The sequence below is a fragment of the Alternaria ethzedia genome (assembly GCF_023757985.1).
Source record: "Alternaria ethzedia strain BMP 0044 chromosome Unknown scaffold_20, whole genome shotgun sequence".
Lineage (NCBI taxonomy): Eukaryota > Fungi > Ascomycota > Dothideomycetes > Pleosporales > Pleosporaceae > Alternaria > Alternaria ethzedia.
This window is the reverse complement of record NW_026056213.1, coordinates 543790-556548: the sequence shown is the minus strand read 5'-3', so window position 1 is coordinate 556548 and position 12759 is coordinate 543790. Positions and strand designations below refer to the sequence as shown.

Below are 12759 nucleotides of genomic sequence, written 5' to 3'. Positions count from 1 at the left end.
ACCCTTTCGAGCGTCCATGCGCTTCGGTGCGTCCGCGGTAGCCTTGGTGCAGACATTTGGGAAGCTGCACTCAGTCGTAGCGCGCCTGCCCTTAGAGCACACTCAAGCTACCTGTCTTCACCAGCACCTTTTCTCCTAGTGCCACCCATACTCTTTCTCAGCGACAGATGTTCTCCGACATAAAAAACCTGATCCCACCTGCTCATCTCGATCGACGTAACGGGGCGTGAGCTCTTAGCATTACCCTGCGTCAAAACTAAAGTACCGCAGGTGTGATCAGTACGGCATCTACACAGTCGCCTTGTGTGCGCCCATTCGAGCAGAAGAATGCTGTCGTCTTCCGATACACGGCCGTTACATTCACCAGACCTGTCAGATGCGACCATGGTCCTAGCCCGGACATACGCCGCTATCGAGGCTCATGACCGTACGCAGAGACGTCTCTTGCATGGGTGTTCTGTCCCGTCTCCACACGGTACCGGGCGGATGGCAACAGACTAGAAACGGAAAACAAAGCAAACTAGGTGAAGCCGACAGCAAAGAAGCAAAATGCCCGAGACTCGCTGCAAAGTTGACGCGGTCATAACAGAAGACTATCGAGGATGTAACGGTCTCGCCGAAATTCCTTCATTGGACCTTCCGGAATCCTGTTGCGACGTCTTGGCATTGAGGATGCTAAGACAAGGAGTCGTGATAGCAATGTGAACAAAGCGAAATTGAAAAGCCGGCAGGTCCTGCTTGCTACTTACCGCGCGAGTTCAGAAACAAGGCACCGACAATGAACACTGTGTACAGTTAACAAAAGGTTTTGTCACCAGCTGGGAACACATGCAATATGAGCGAATGCCAACCAATTTGGGTCGGCTGATCTCCAGGAGCCGAGCTGACAGTGAGAGCCGAGCGCAGATCGATCGAACGTGTTGAGACGCAAGTAGGGTGAGGCTAGCTGACCGACCCCCAGATTTTCTTAGATGACCCGTACACGATTACGCGTTCGCAGGCGGGGTGAACAGAACGTTGAAATTGAAGCAAACGAGAGGTTGGAATTAATGAGGGGCGGGAGAGCTAAAAGAGACGGCGTCATGTCCCGCAGTAATGCTGCAGCGCTTCGTCGAACACGACTCTAGGGTGCAAGCCAACAGCGAGCGCCCGGGAAGCTGGCGAGCCGCGTTCAGCCCATGCAGCTGCAGAAGCGCAGCAAATCGTACGATTGGAACAAGAAAAACTCTCTCGACGAGACGCGTTACAGACCCGGCAACAGCTCGGAGTGCTTTGCCTCAAAAAAGGGCCGCAAAATAATGGTAATCATGACGTGCTGCCAGAGCGGTGGAGAGAGGTGGTCGCAGTTCACGAACTGAACGCTTCCCTCCAGATCAGCGAGGTTGGTATTGGCTTGCATGCGTGTAGCCATAAGGAGAAATATGCAGTAGCGGCCTGCCCGGCAGCGTCTGTGCTCTCATCATGGCAACATTGGCAAGCCACCAGCAGCCTCCTGAGATCGATCTGGGAGGGAAATCATCCAAAGCAATTTGTGCGCCCAACAACAAATGCGCGCAGTGAATGTGAAGTGTAAACAGGCTTTCTTCTCTTAGCTAGATATCGTTAAGACGGGAATCCAGCAGGGTTTAGAGCAAGCGCGCGGGCTTGGGCGATGTTTTCGCACCGGGTAGCGAGCCTGCAGGCAGCTGCATGTTAGGCACGAGCAAGAGAAGTGCCCGGGCGGCGAAGCGTCTCGTCTCGCAGAAGTGTCATCTCGGAGTCTGCAGGCTGAATGGAGCATCACATATCCTGGCGTGCAGTAATCACAAGCAACGACAGCCCTGGCTTGTGGCTCGACTCACAGCCATTCAAGCTTCCACGGTGCCTATGGAACAGGGCCGCTAGACACATGTGGGCTGGTTGTAATTTTGGCTCGACGGTATCGCGCCGACCGCGGGCATGGTCCGAGAGGGTCCGTTATGCTGTGGAGCAGTGTAATACGAAGGGTCTTGTGTCCAGGGCCGAAACACCAGGCGCAGTGAGAATTTGCACATGGCAAGTGTTGATGACGTCGACCGGACTGCGCGTCGATACTGTCGATCAGGCGTTGTTATCAGGTAGCGAGCAACGAGCGTGCGGCCCTAGAAAGACCATGGTTGATGAGTTCTCTTGGCCTAGCCATCTAATTTTGGCATGAGGGTCCCGGACATGGATGGTGGTCGGACTAGGAGGCTACACTACTGTACCAGCACCCTCGACCAGCAGTTTGCAGCCGTCGACTCAACAGGTAGTAGGGCTTATGTGTGAAGCTGCACGGCAGCCTCGCAGCTACGTGCAAGACAGCATGAATCGTACCAGCGTTTGGCGCGCCGTGGGCAAACTTCAATGGCCGTCAAAACGCAATTGTACATGGCAAAACCCAACATGGCAGTTCATGGCCGCTCGATTTGGCGCTATGCCTACTGCGGGAGGATGCCATTGGTTCGGTACCTAGGCAGATGCAGGCCCGGCCGAGCGAGAGGGCAGTGGGCAGTCGAGTGAAGATGATGGGACGGCGCACTCCTGACTACGCTTTGTGCCATCCGTGCGCGCCCTTATACTCGTTCATGATCCCGCCGTTTTCTCCGCGCGTGCCCTCCGACTACATCATCGCGTCTCCGCCGTCTGCAATTAGACATTGTCACTCGTTGAACAGGTGCTGCTGCTGCTACCCGCCTCGTGTCTGGTAAGTCGCACACCCAACCCACCCAACTCCCGGGCCCCGGAAGGATTGAGCAACGCCGCACTCGAAACCAACAAGCGGCCCAGGCGATGCGCTGGAAAGTGGCAGAGGCGCATCTTGCCACGACGAGCTTTCCTGCCCCCGCGTGCTGCAAGCGAATCCCTCGAGGCGCATAATATTATCAATACGCGGCTAGATCGACACGGCCCTGACGTTGAAACGCGGTAATACGAAGTTGCCCTCAACGACGCTCCCGACTCAGCTCTCACAGCAACACCCGCCGCGCCCGCTCACCTCATCTCTCGACACTGCGCCAGCACCCTGCATCGCCAGTGGCACGCAAATCAGAGCTAATACCAGACGTTTAGATCAAGTCGTCCATTCGTTACCTGCCCATCCCCACGTTTGGCTCCTTCCTGACCGCACCCGTCGCTCCTTCCTCGACCACAACCGCCACGCATCGCCCGTCTTGGAGTATATGATAGCGCATCTCACATCAGAATAGGCCGCCCGAGGCATTGGTCGCTTCTCGTACTTGGAAACCACAACTCATCAACATGGGCAAGCCAGGCCTAGGGATATTCACCGCCCGTCGGAAGTCTCAGGGCAATGTGTTCGACGAAGTCGACATCGCAACGAGCCCAGTCACCACAACTGCACCCGCTGATTCTGGTGCCTTCCGGGTGCTGAGCAAGACGGAAGTAGAAAAAGCAAAAGAGCAGCGCAAGACACAGGAAAAAGAGAGATCATCAAAGTTTCCTCGCTTCAGCGGCTTCAGCCATCCTGGCAGCAAAAATCGCAACCAGTCCGTTGACGATGAGTCTCCAGGATCGTCAAAACGGTAAGCTTCGTATCCACTAGTCATAGCGTCGGCCGGACTGACCCTTTAATTAGCGACAGCAAGTCAAGCAGTGGGACTCAATTTTCCAATTCGAGACCCTACGCCAATGGCCAACATGGCTCCACCTCTACACTTCCTTCTTCCACCGACACCAGCTCCGACGACAACCTCTTTACTAATATCCCTCGACCGGCCGTCTCACAACACAACAGCTCTCCGGCTCCGTCGTCGGTGAGCGCTTTCCGCAAGAATCTTCCCTCATTGCCCAAGTCAAGCTCCGGCGTCTCCTCATACAAGGATCTGTCAGGGACAGGGTGGAGTGGCAGAAATCGCGCCATGACCACATCCAGCTACGCGAGCACTGCAGTCCCGCCCAAGCTCGAGGGGGATCTGAACTTCGGCGGCTTTGAGGACGACATGTTTGGCCATTTAAGCCGCAAGGAATCTCCCGAAATTCAACGAGAGACCGCAGGACGCTCACTGCTTTCGGAGAAGCGCACGTTCCAAGCAGAACCCATCAAGATTCTACCGCCCACTGGCATTGAACCGCCAATGAAGAGCTGGGACAGTCGCAACTCTACCGACAACCTCATGGCTTCTCCGAATTCAGACAACGACTCGCCGCCGCCGCCGCCGCCTCCCCACAAATACTCATCGTATGCGCCAGTCGCCTCAGAGAGCCCAACCTTCCAACCAGCACCTACTTTCGAAGATGCAGATGCACAGTTCGTACGCAAATCATATACCGATAGGAAGTCATATCGTGAAAGCTCTCCGGAACAACAGCTCAACTCCACCTCAACGTCGTCTGCCAATTCCTACCAGACCCCCTATTCATCTCGATCAGCCACTGTTTCGAGCACGACCACAAACACAACCCCCAAAGCTTCCCTCGCTCGGACGGCCTCTCCATACAATGATGCTGAGGACGAAGACTTGTTCGCGCCGTCAAAGCCTGCTCCCAAGCAACAAATCACGACAGCAAAGAAACCTGCCGTAGTAGCCTCAGACAGCAACACTGCATCCGTCCCTGCTACAGCGGCCGGTAGGAGAGTAATGTCGCAGGCCGAATTCCGGGAATATCAAAAGAAGCAAATGAACAAGCCACCACCTGAGGAAAGCTCCGACGACGAAGACTACGAGGACGAGGAGGATGCTATCAAAAGAAGAGAAGAAGAAGAGCTCATGAGACGCAAGAATCAGCAGATGCACTTTGCCCGCGAGGCTATGCGACGGTCTACCACAGCTCCTGGGGGTCTTGCAGAGCCGGGAGCAGATCACATGGGCTTCCCGTCGGAAACTTCCATGAAGGCCGAAGAATGGGAAGATGAGGATGTACCGCTGGGTATTCTCGCTCAACACGGCTTCCCAAGTCAAGCTCGCAACAGATTCCCCAGTCAACCGACGAACTCGATGCCTTCCTACATACCCGATCGCCCGGCCTCAGCAGGTGCCATGAGTCAACGCGGCATGGGCCAAGGCAATCTGCCTGCTTTCGCGAGACATCTGCCCCAGGATCCGTACAACTCCTCTTTCATTGGAGGAGGCTTGGTACGGCCGACGAACCGAGAGTCCATGGGCTTCAATGGCTTTGCGCGTGGTCCTGGATCAGTCGCAGGCGGCTCGATTGCTGGAGACATGGGCATGGGCCCTAACATGATGTATCAGGATGCTGGTATGTCGCAGCCTTCGCTCGTGGACCAGATCCAGATGAGGGATATGACCAAGCAAAAGTACATGGGCGGTGCTTCGGCGAAAAAGCCCCAGGGAGGGCCTTTCACTGGTGTTCTCGGACAGCAAATGAACACGAACGGCCAACCTCAGAACCCGATGCGGATGTCACACATGCCCATGATGAACGGCATGAACCCCATGATGAACCCCATGATGGGTGGGCAAATGCAGGGAATGGGCATGGGACAGATGGGATACCCTATGCAGCAAGGGAACGACTACATGCAGCAGATGCAGCAGATGCAACAAATGCAGCAGATGATCGCCATGCAGCAAATGCAGCTACAGATGATGCAGCAGCAGCCCCAACAACAAGATCCCCGGATGTCGATGGCCATGCCCAACCCCGGCTACGCTGGTAGCACGATGGGCAGTACAATGGGAGGCGGGGGTTTCCTCAATGTACCGAACGGACAAAACCGACCGATGTCTTTCATGTCAGGCAACGGGAACCAACCGCAGCAGCGCGCCATGTCGTTCATGGGCCCGAATCCAGGGTACACTCCCTCCATCGCCCCATCCGAGCGTTCTAACATTGGTCTGTCTGCTAGGTACCGACCTGTCGTCAACCACTCCGACGCCGTCTCCAACGGCACCTCGATGACACTCCAAGCCTCGGGCGGCGGCGCAAACCAGGCTAGGACCAGCACCATCAAGGGCATCTTGAAGAAGGGTAGCCCCGGCCCGCAAATGATGGCCCCCGCTGAGACGGACGACGCGGACGAAGACTGGGGCAAGATGGCTGCACGCAAGAACAAGCACTCCAAGGGCAAGGAGAACAACAGCTCCGGACTTGAAGATCTCACTCGCGGTCTCAACATCTAGGTGTTGTTACGCACATTCGCGACGCATACACGAACCTTTTTCTCATCGCACCTACAAACGCATTACATTAGAAACGCCCGCGTACAACGGATATCATGGTTCCAGGGAAAGAAAAACAACAAGAAGAAACGAGTCCCGTTAATTGTTCTTTCCTCCTCCTCCCATTCCACCACCACTTTCTTGAAGATATATGGAAGCGATTTAACATGGCCAATGGCCAAGATTCTTGTATTTCTCTTTTCATTTACCGGCATTTACAGGTGGCGTTTTTGTTTCTGTTGAACTGAAGGAAAACATACATGTTGCAACAGCTCTAGGCGTTGTTTTACCTTTTTCTTCTTATTCTTTTCTTATCTCTTCTTCTTTTCGGCTCCGCTAGGCTGTCTTATCTAGCATGTGGCATCGACGGCAGATATATCCACATTAGGGCATTTGTGGTGTGGGGTAAATTGGGAAATGATCCATCTATCTTTGTTCTTCTGATCTGCATGAAAGGGTCCGGTGTTGTTTTTTCGGAGCGTCGAACATGGTCAGGGACGAAGATAGCGGGAAAGGGCATACGAGGGAATTGAGCTTGAGAGGGAGCTGACGGGCTTCTTCTCGTAATAATAATTATGGATATATACCCTTTGCTAAGCGTCTTTGTATGCACAATCTTCACTCCATCTCTGGCTACACATGTGCACTCGTGATTGTTCTTGGTGTTTGCATTATGATTTGTTGATGATTGATTAATAAGTCACTTGGAATGGTATCTAGCAACTGTGCTGGAAACACTTTGTCCAGGAACGTATTCCACGTGTCTACACCAAAGACGCCCAAAACGCCCCGTTTCATGACGATTTCAGTCACTTGCTGCAGATGCAGTCCCTCACCGCTCCGTCTTGCCGTCTCTGTCTAACAGCTCCCGCGCAGCAATAATCTCGGCCTCGTCGTAGCCTTGCCAGGCCTTGTTTCCTGACTTGTATTGCCTTATGATTTCTGCGAGCTTGTTTGTAGCGATTTCCTCGAGCTTCTTGACGGTTTGGGCGTTGGGGACGGGGACGTCATCGTCTTCTTGTGTGTTGCGCTTGGCTGCTGAGTCGGAGTCGGAGAGTATGGCATTGAGCTTTGTGGTGAGGAGCTTGAGGCCGTAGTAGCCGCGGAGGTAGGCGTCGTTGAGCTCGACGGAGCGGCAGAAGTGCTTTAGTGAGAGGGCGAGGGAGCTGAGGCTGGGTGGGTTGTTGGAGGCTGTGGAGAGGTAGTGTAGGGTCGCAATGTGTGCATGTGCCTGGGCGCGGGTTAGTACACGTATGGCATCGTCGGGGCGCTGTGGTACTCACACTCCATGCATTCGGCGTGATGAGCAGAACCTCCTCTGCGCAGTATATCGCCTGTCCCCACGCTGCCTGGCTCGCATACAGCTCGCTCGCCTCTGCCCATGCCTCGGAGTCGGTGGGGCTGTTCTTCAGGAGCACGGCCACGGCGGTGATGGCATCGGCGGTCCTGCCCAGCGCCTTGAGCACGGCAACCCTCCGCTTCCGGATGCTCATGTTGGTGGGGTCGTCGCGGAGTATCTTCTCATACGCCTCGAACACTTTCTCCAGCTCGGCGTCTGACCGGGCCGTTGCTTCGTTGTAGATGCCGCGCAATGTGATGATGCGCTCGTTGTGGTCGCCGAATCGGGCCTCGAGGCGCTGCAGAATTGACAGGGCGGCATTCTCATCGCCCGTGCGGAGTGTCGAGAGGAAGAGGTTCTCGTGGATGGTCCATGTTTCGGGTGTCTCGCGGGAGAAGAGCAGCGAGAGGGGCCACGGGAGCGTCGACGTTGGTGTTGTGGAGAGGACGAGGGGGGCTTTTTGGGACAGGGCGAGGGCGGTGGGCGGTGGTATTTGCGCGGGTGGAGAGAGGAGGTTGGCTTGTGTCATGCTGGCGGCTGCGGGCGTCGACTTGGGGTGTCGGGTGCGTGTCAATGGCGACAGAGTGTCTGGAGAAGCATGTCGAGTTAGGTAAGCTGATGGGGATGCCTGTCCCAAGCTTCCGCCGGCGAAACTAGCGGGCGTTCGGTAGTGGAGCCTCTGGACTCCAGGTGCACGTCAACAGCCTCGACCCGACAAGCAGTCGCTTTCCCTGCAGACGACCGACTAGAGCCCGCTTTCATGTCGCCAAACATGCCTGCCATGACGACCGCCTCCCAATGATGATGCCTAGTCGCCCACCACCTTCACCCTCACGCTGCACACCTACCCCTCCTCGCGCGCTTGCACACCTCGACACACGACTGCGTGACGCTGCCTGAGCCACGCCAAAATGCAACGCTCGCCAAATCTCCAATACAAGTGTCGTGACTAACAGTCCCCTAGGTTCGAGAAATCTCTCTTCGACCTCATTCGGGGCCTCCGAAACCACAAAGGCAGCGAGCGCGAGTACATCGCCGAGAGCATAAAAGAATGTCGCAAGGAAATACGCACCAACGACATGGACCTCAAGGCCACGGCCCTCATGAAGCTCACGTACCTCGAGATGTTCGGCCACGACATGTCTTGGGCCAGCTTCAACGTCCTCGAGGTCATGTCAAGCTCCAAGTTCAAGCAGAAGCGCACGGGTTACCTGGCCGCGGTACAGAGCTTTCGACGGGATACCGAAGTCCTCGTGCTCGCCGAGAACCAGCTCAAGAAGGACATTATGAGCTCGAGTCCCCAGTACATCGCCCTCCCGCTAGGCGCCATACCACACGTCATAAACCCGAGCATGGCCAACTCGGTCCTCTCCGACCTAATACCGCGGCTGACGCATTCGCACGCAATGGTCCGGAAGAAGACCGTCGTAACACTATACCGGCTGGCTCTTGTGTATCCAGAGACACTGCGACCCGCATGGCCTAAGATCAAGGAGCGCTTGTTAGATGACAATGAGGATGCGAGCGTCACAGCGGCAATCGTCAACGTCGTGTGCGAGCTGGGATGGAGGAGACCACAGGACTTCCTACCGCTTGCACCGAGACTATTTGATCTCTTAGTAGAAGGAGGCAACAATTGGATGGCCATCAAGCTCATCAAACTTGTAAGCACTGAGCTCAGAGGACATTAAACCAGAACTTGAACTGACCAGCCTTAGTTTGCAACATTAACCCCATTAGAACCCCGACTCATCAAGAAACTGCTACCTCCGTTGACCAAGATTATACGGGAGACGTCTGCTATGTCGTTACTTTACGAATGTATCAGTGGTATCATCCAGGGTGGTATCCTAGAAGCCGTAGAAGGCACTGCGGAAGGTGAGGAGGTAGCAAAGCTATGTGTTGGCAAACTACGCGGCATGATGATCATAGAGGGAGATGCAAACTGTAAGCTAATATACACTGTTATTCAACGTTTGGCTTCTCATCAATCTGCAGTAAAATATGTCGCACTACTCGCGTTCGAGAAGATCGTCACCTCACATCCATACTTGGTTTCCCAGCAGCAAGACGTCATCCTCGAATGCATAGACGACCCCGATATCTCGATACGAATGCGTGCTTTGGATCTGGTGGTTGGCATGGTCAATGCAGACAACCTTACAGCGATTGTTGGACGGCTGATGCGACAGCTACGAAATGCACCAATTGCCTCAGCGGCGAGCGATCCCAACAACGACAGAGGTAGGCTGACTGGCATATCACCTTATGGTGACGACGACTCCGACGCAGAAGAGAATCTGCCTCAGCACGAACAGAAATCCGACCAGCCGCCGCCACTGCCAGACGACTACAGGATAAGCGTCATTCGGAGGATCCTGGAGATGTGCTCACGCGATACTTATAGCAACATTGCCGACTTCGAATGGTACATTGATGTACTTACTCAGCTAGTCAGGGTATCACCAGCAACAAAAGCAACCTCGGTTATGGAAGAGGAGGAAGAAATAGAACATTCAGACGACATTGGTGGTGGCATCGGACACGAACTACAGAACGTTGCCATTCGGGTGAAGAGTGTTCGATCGGAAGCTATAGATGCCGCACAATCGCTCGTGCTCGTTGATCGGAGAGACCAGATGTTCCCAGCATCCGGAAACGGCGGCCAAGGTGTACTGGAATACGCTGGCTGGCTAGTTGGAGAGTACGCCAACTACCTCACTCGCCCGGAGCCAGTCATGACCTCTCTGCTACACCCATCTTCTCTCCAACTATCTTCGAGGACGCTCGCTGTATATCTGCAAGCGATACCCAAGGTCTTCTCTAGCATGGCTGGAAACGATCAAGTCTCATGGACTCCAGAGCGCAAAACGCTCATGTCCCTTCTCATGGCACGTATTATCCACTTTTTAGAGCCGCTCTCCACACACCCTAGTCTGGAAGTCCAGGAACGGGCAGTTGAGTACCTTGAACTCATGCGTCTCGCTGCAGAAGCTGCATCAGGCACAGCTGCTAGCGCGGACCAGGACGCATTCACCGATCCACCTCTACTACTTACCCAAGCTATACCTGCCCTCTTTTCTGGCGCTGAGCTTAACCCGGTCGCTCCTGGTGCTCAACGCAAGGTTCCTTTACCTGAAGATCTGGATCTGGATACACCAATCAACCCCAACCTACAGCATTTGCTCTACACAGCTGATGCAGAAGGCTTTGAGACAGAGGAAGATGATGTATATGCGGCTTATTCGGAGCCTGCAGCCGCGTACTCAGAGCCTCCTGCTGTTGCTACACCGGCTGCGGATCGCCTAGATGCCCCGCATAAAGAACCTACATCATACCAAAACGCAGCGGAGGATGAATATCTGGACGCTGATATCATTGCGCGTCGGAAAGCTGAAAGGAAAGAACGCTACAAAGATGACCCATTCTACATCGACCCCGAAGCGGATAAGGGCAGCGGCGCAGTCACACCACTGAGTAGGATAGTGCGAGATGGCAACAGGGAGAACAACGAGCTCGATATCGATTCGATCCCAATTATGGAGCTCAACCTAGACAGCAAAGGGTCATCGTCTGAACATCTACCGCGATCGCGGAGTCCGCGCAAGCCTGTGCGCAAAGTCGACATCATGGGCGATGAGACACTTGGACCTGCTGCACCAGACGCTTCGAGAGATGACATCGTGCAACCGCGTCCAGGAAAGACGAAGAAATCACTGTTGCAGGTGGACAGCTCCGGTCTTGGGTCATTGAGCTTGGATGACGAAGGCATATCAAATCGCAAGCTCACTCAACTCGAAGTCGAAAGGAAGGCCCAGGAAGACGCGGAGATGAAGAAGGCGCTCCAGGAAGTCGAGCGACTACGGCTTGAGATGCAGCGAGCGAGCGAGAGATTACACGTCAAAGAAGAAGTCGCCGTCAAGAAAAAGAAGAGAAAGGTCAGAAAGGTTGCTGTGGAAGGAGACGAGCCAGCCGAAACGCCTCCACCGGAAGCGGAAGTTGGTGAAGAGGAAAAAGCAGCGCCTATCAAGAAGAAGAAAAAGAAGAAGGTCAAGCCTGAGGGCCAAGACGAGAACGCAGCCGAAGGCGCAGCTGAGGGCGAGGAAGAAGGCAAAGTCAAGAAGAAGAAAAAGAAGAGGCGGACTGTGGTCATGGATGAGGGTGCAGATGCGGCTGAGGAGTAGTAGCCTAGGCACGCTGCAGATGGGTGTCTTGGTCTTGGACAAATGTGATATCAAATGCTCAATGGTATTTTGCTACCACAAAATCGGCTATACCAAGTCCCCTTGATGCCGCAATGATGCCTCTATAACGCCGTATGCCCTATATAGTCGACGCAAGAAAGTGGCCTCAAAGCCAAGTTGCTCCTCCAAGCTGTTTCCAACTTCTCCCTTTTATCCGCTCTCCCAGCATATATGTGTGCTTTGTGTTGTTTCTCCACGTATGGAAGATCGAAGTCGAAATCGAAATCAAGTTCAAGTCGTATTCGTCCGGTAACCGATCGCATCGCGTCGCATGACCCCAGCTTTCTAAAAGAACAGCTTAAGGACCTCGAAGAGCAGACCGCCGACTAGTATGAAAGCAAGAACAACTGTGAGAATACTAGTCAGTACACATCCTCACAAGATCTAACAATATAGACCGCGGGGCGAGAAGAACGTACTGATCCAGAACCTGCTAATGGGGCTCTTCTGAGGCGCCCTCTTCTTGACCACGGGCTCCGTTGACTCGGGCTTGCCCATCTTCTTCTCCTGCGCCTTGGCGAAACGCATGTTTGCCTGGCGTTGTTGTGGTGTTTGCGCCTGTAGGATTGGTGGCCATGGTTAGCTATGTATCCCGTCTGTTGTGTGTATGCGACAAAAGGGAGAGCCGCTCCATTGCGCCGCGAAGGGGGTGGTATCGTACCATTATGATGTGTGTTTGTGTACGTGGAACGAGTAGATGGCTGTAAATCGCGCGATCCAGCAAGGTTTCGGGAAAAAGGAAGCGAGCGTCTAGTGTCTGGTAAGAGGGGAGAAGAGAAGCGGAAATGAGGGTTCAAGTTGTATGGTGAACGTGTTCCCTTTGGAAAGTGCATCGCGTGGGTCTGTGCGGCGGCGCTAGGGTACCGGCATTAGCTGGATACGCGGAGATAGTGGACGGAGGTTTATACCGTTTTCTGTCGGGAGGCACTTTTGTCGCATCTGCGCTTCTCTCCGCGTTTCGAGCTCTACCACCGTCGGCGCAATAGTCTGTGTCGCATATTCGCAGACATTCCAACGTCATAATTTTCGTCCTTCG

The 12759-nt window shown here is 54.3% G+C and overlaps 3 protein-coding genes across 3 annotated transcripts; 2 read left to right on the top strand and 1 right to left on the bottom strand.

Moving 5' to 3' along the window:
• Window positions 1-3258: 3258 nt before the first annotated feature.
• On the top strand, window positions 3259-6101 carry J4E87_007494 (uncharacterized protein; the record flags this gene model as incomplete). The annotated part of the gene is made up of 2 exons (XM_049379089.1): window positions 3259-3542; window positions 3755-6101. 2 exons carry the CDS (start codon window positions 3259-3261, stop codon window positions 6099-6101), a joined length of 2631 nt encoding a protein of 876 aa, XP_049231359.1.
• A 2289-nt stretch (window positions 6102-8390) lies between these two features.
• On the top strand, window positions 8391-11663 carry J4E87_007493 (uncharacterized protein; the record flags this gene model as incomplete). The annotated part of the gene is made up of 4 exons (XM_049379088.1): window positions 8391-8419; window positions 8444-9143; window positions 9198-9426; window positions 9478-11663. The coding sequence occupies 4 exons, from the start codon at window positions 8391-8393 to the stop codon at window positions 11661-11663; spliced, it is 3144 nt and encodes a 1047-aa protein (XP_049231358.1).
• A 345-nt stretch (window positions 11664-12008) lies between these two features.
• On the bottom strand, window positions 12009-12387 carry J4E87_007492 (uncharacterized protein; the record flags this gene model as incomplete). The annotated part of the gene is made up of 3 exons (XM_049379087.1): window positions 12009-12070; window positions 12143-12281; window positions 12385-12387. 3 exons carry the CDS (start codon window positions 12385-12387, stop codon window positions 12009-12011), a joined length of 204 nt encoding a protein of 67 aa, XP_049231357.1.
• Between the last annotated feature and the right edge of the window lie 372 nt (window positions 12388-12759).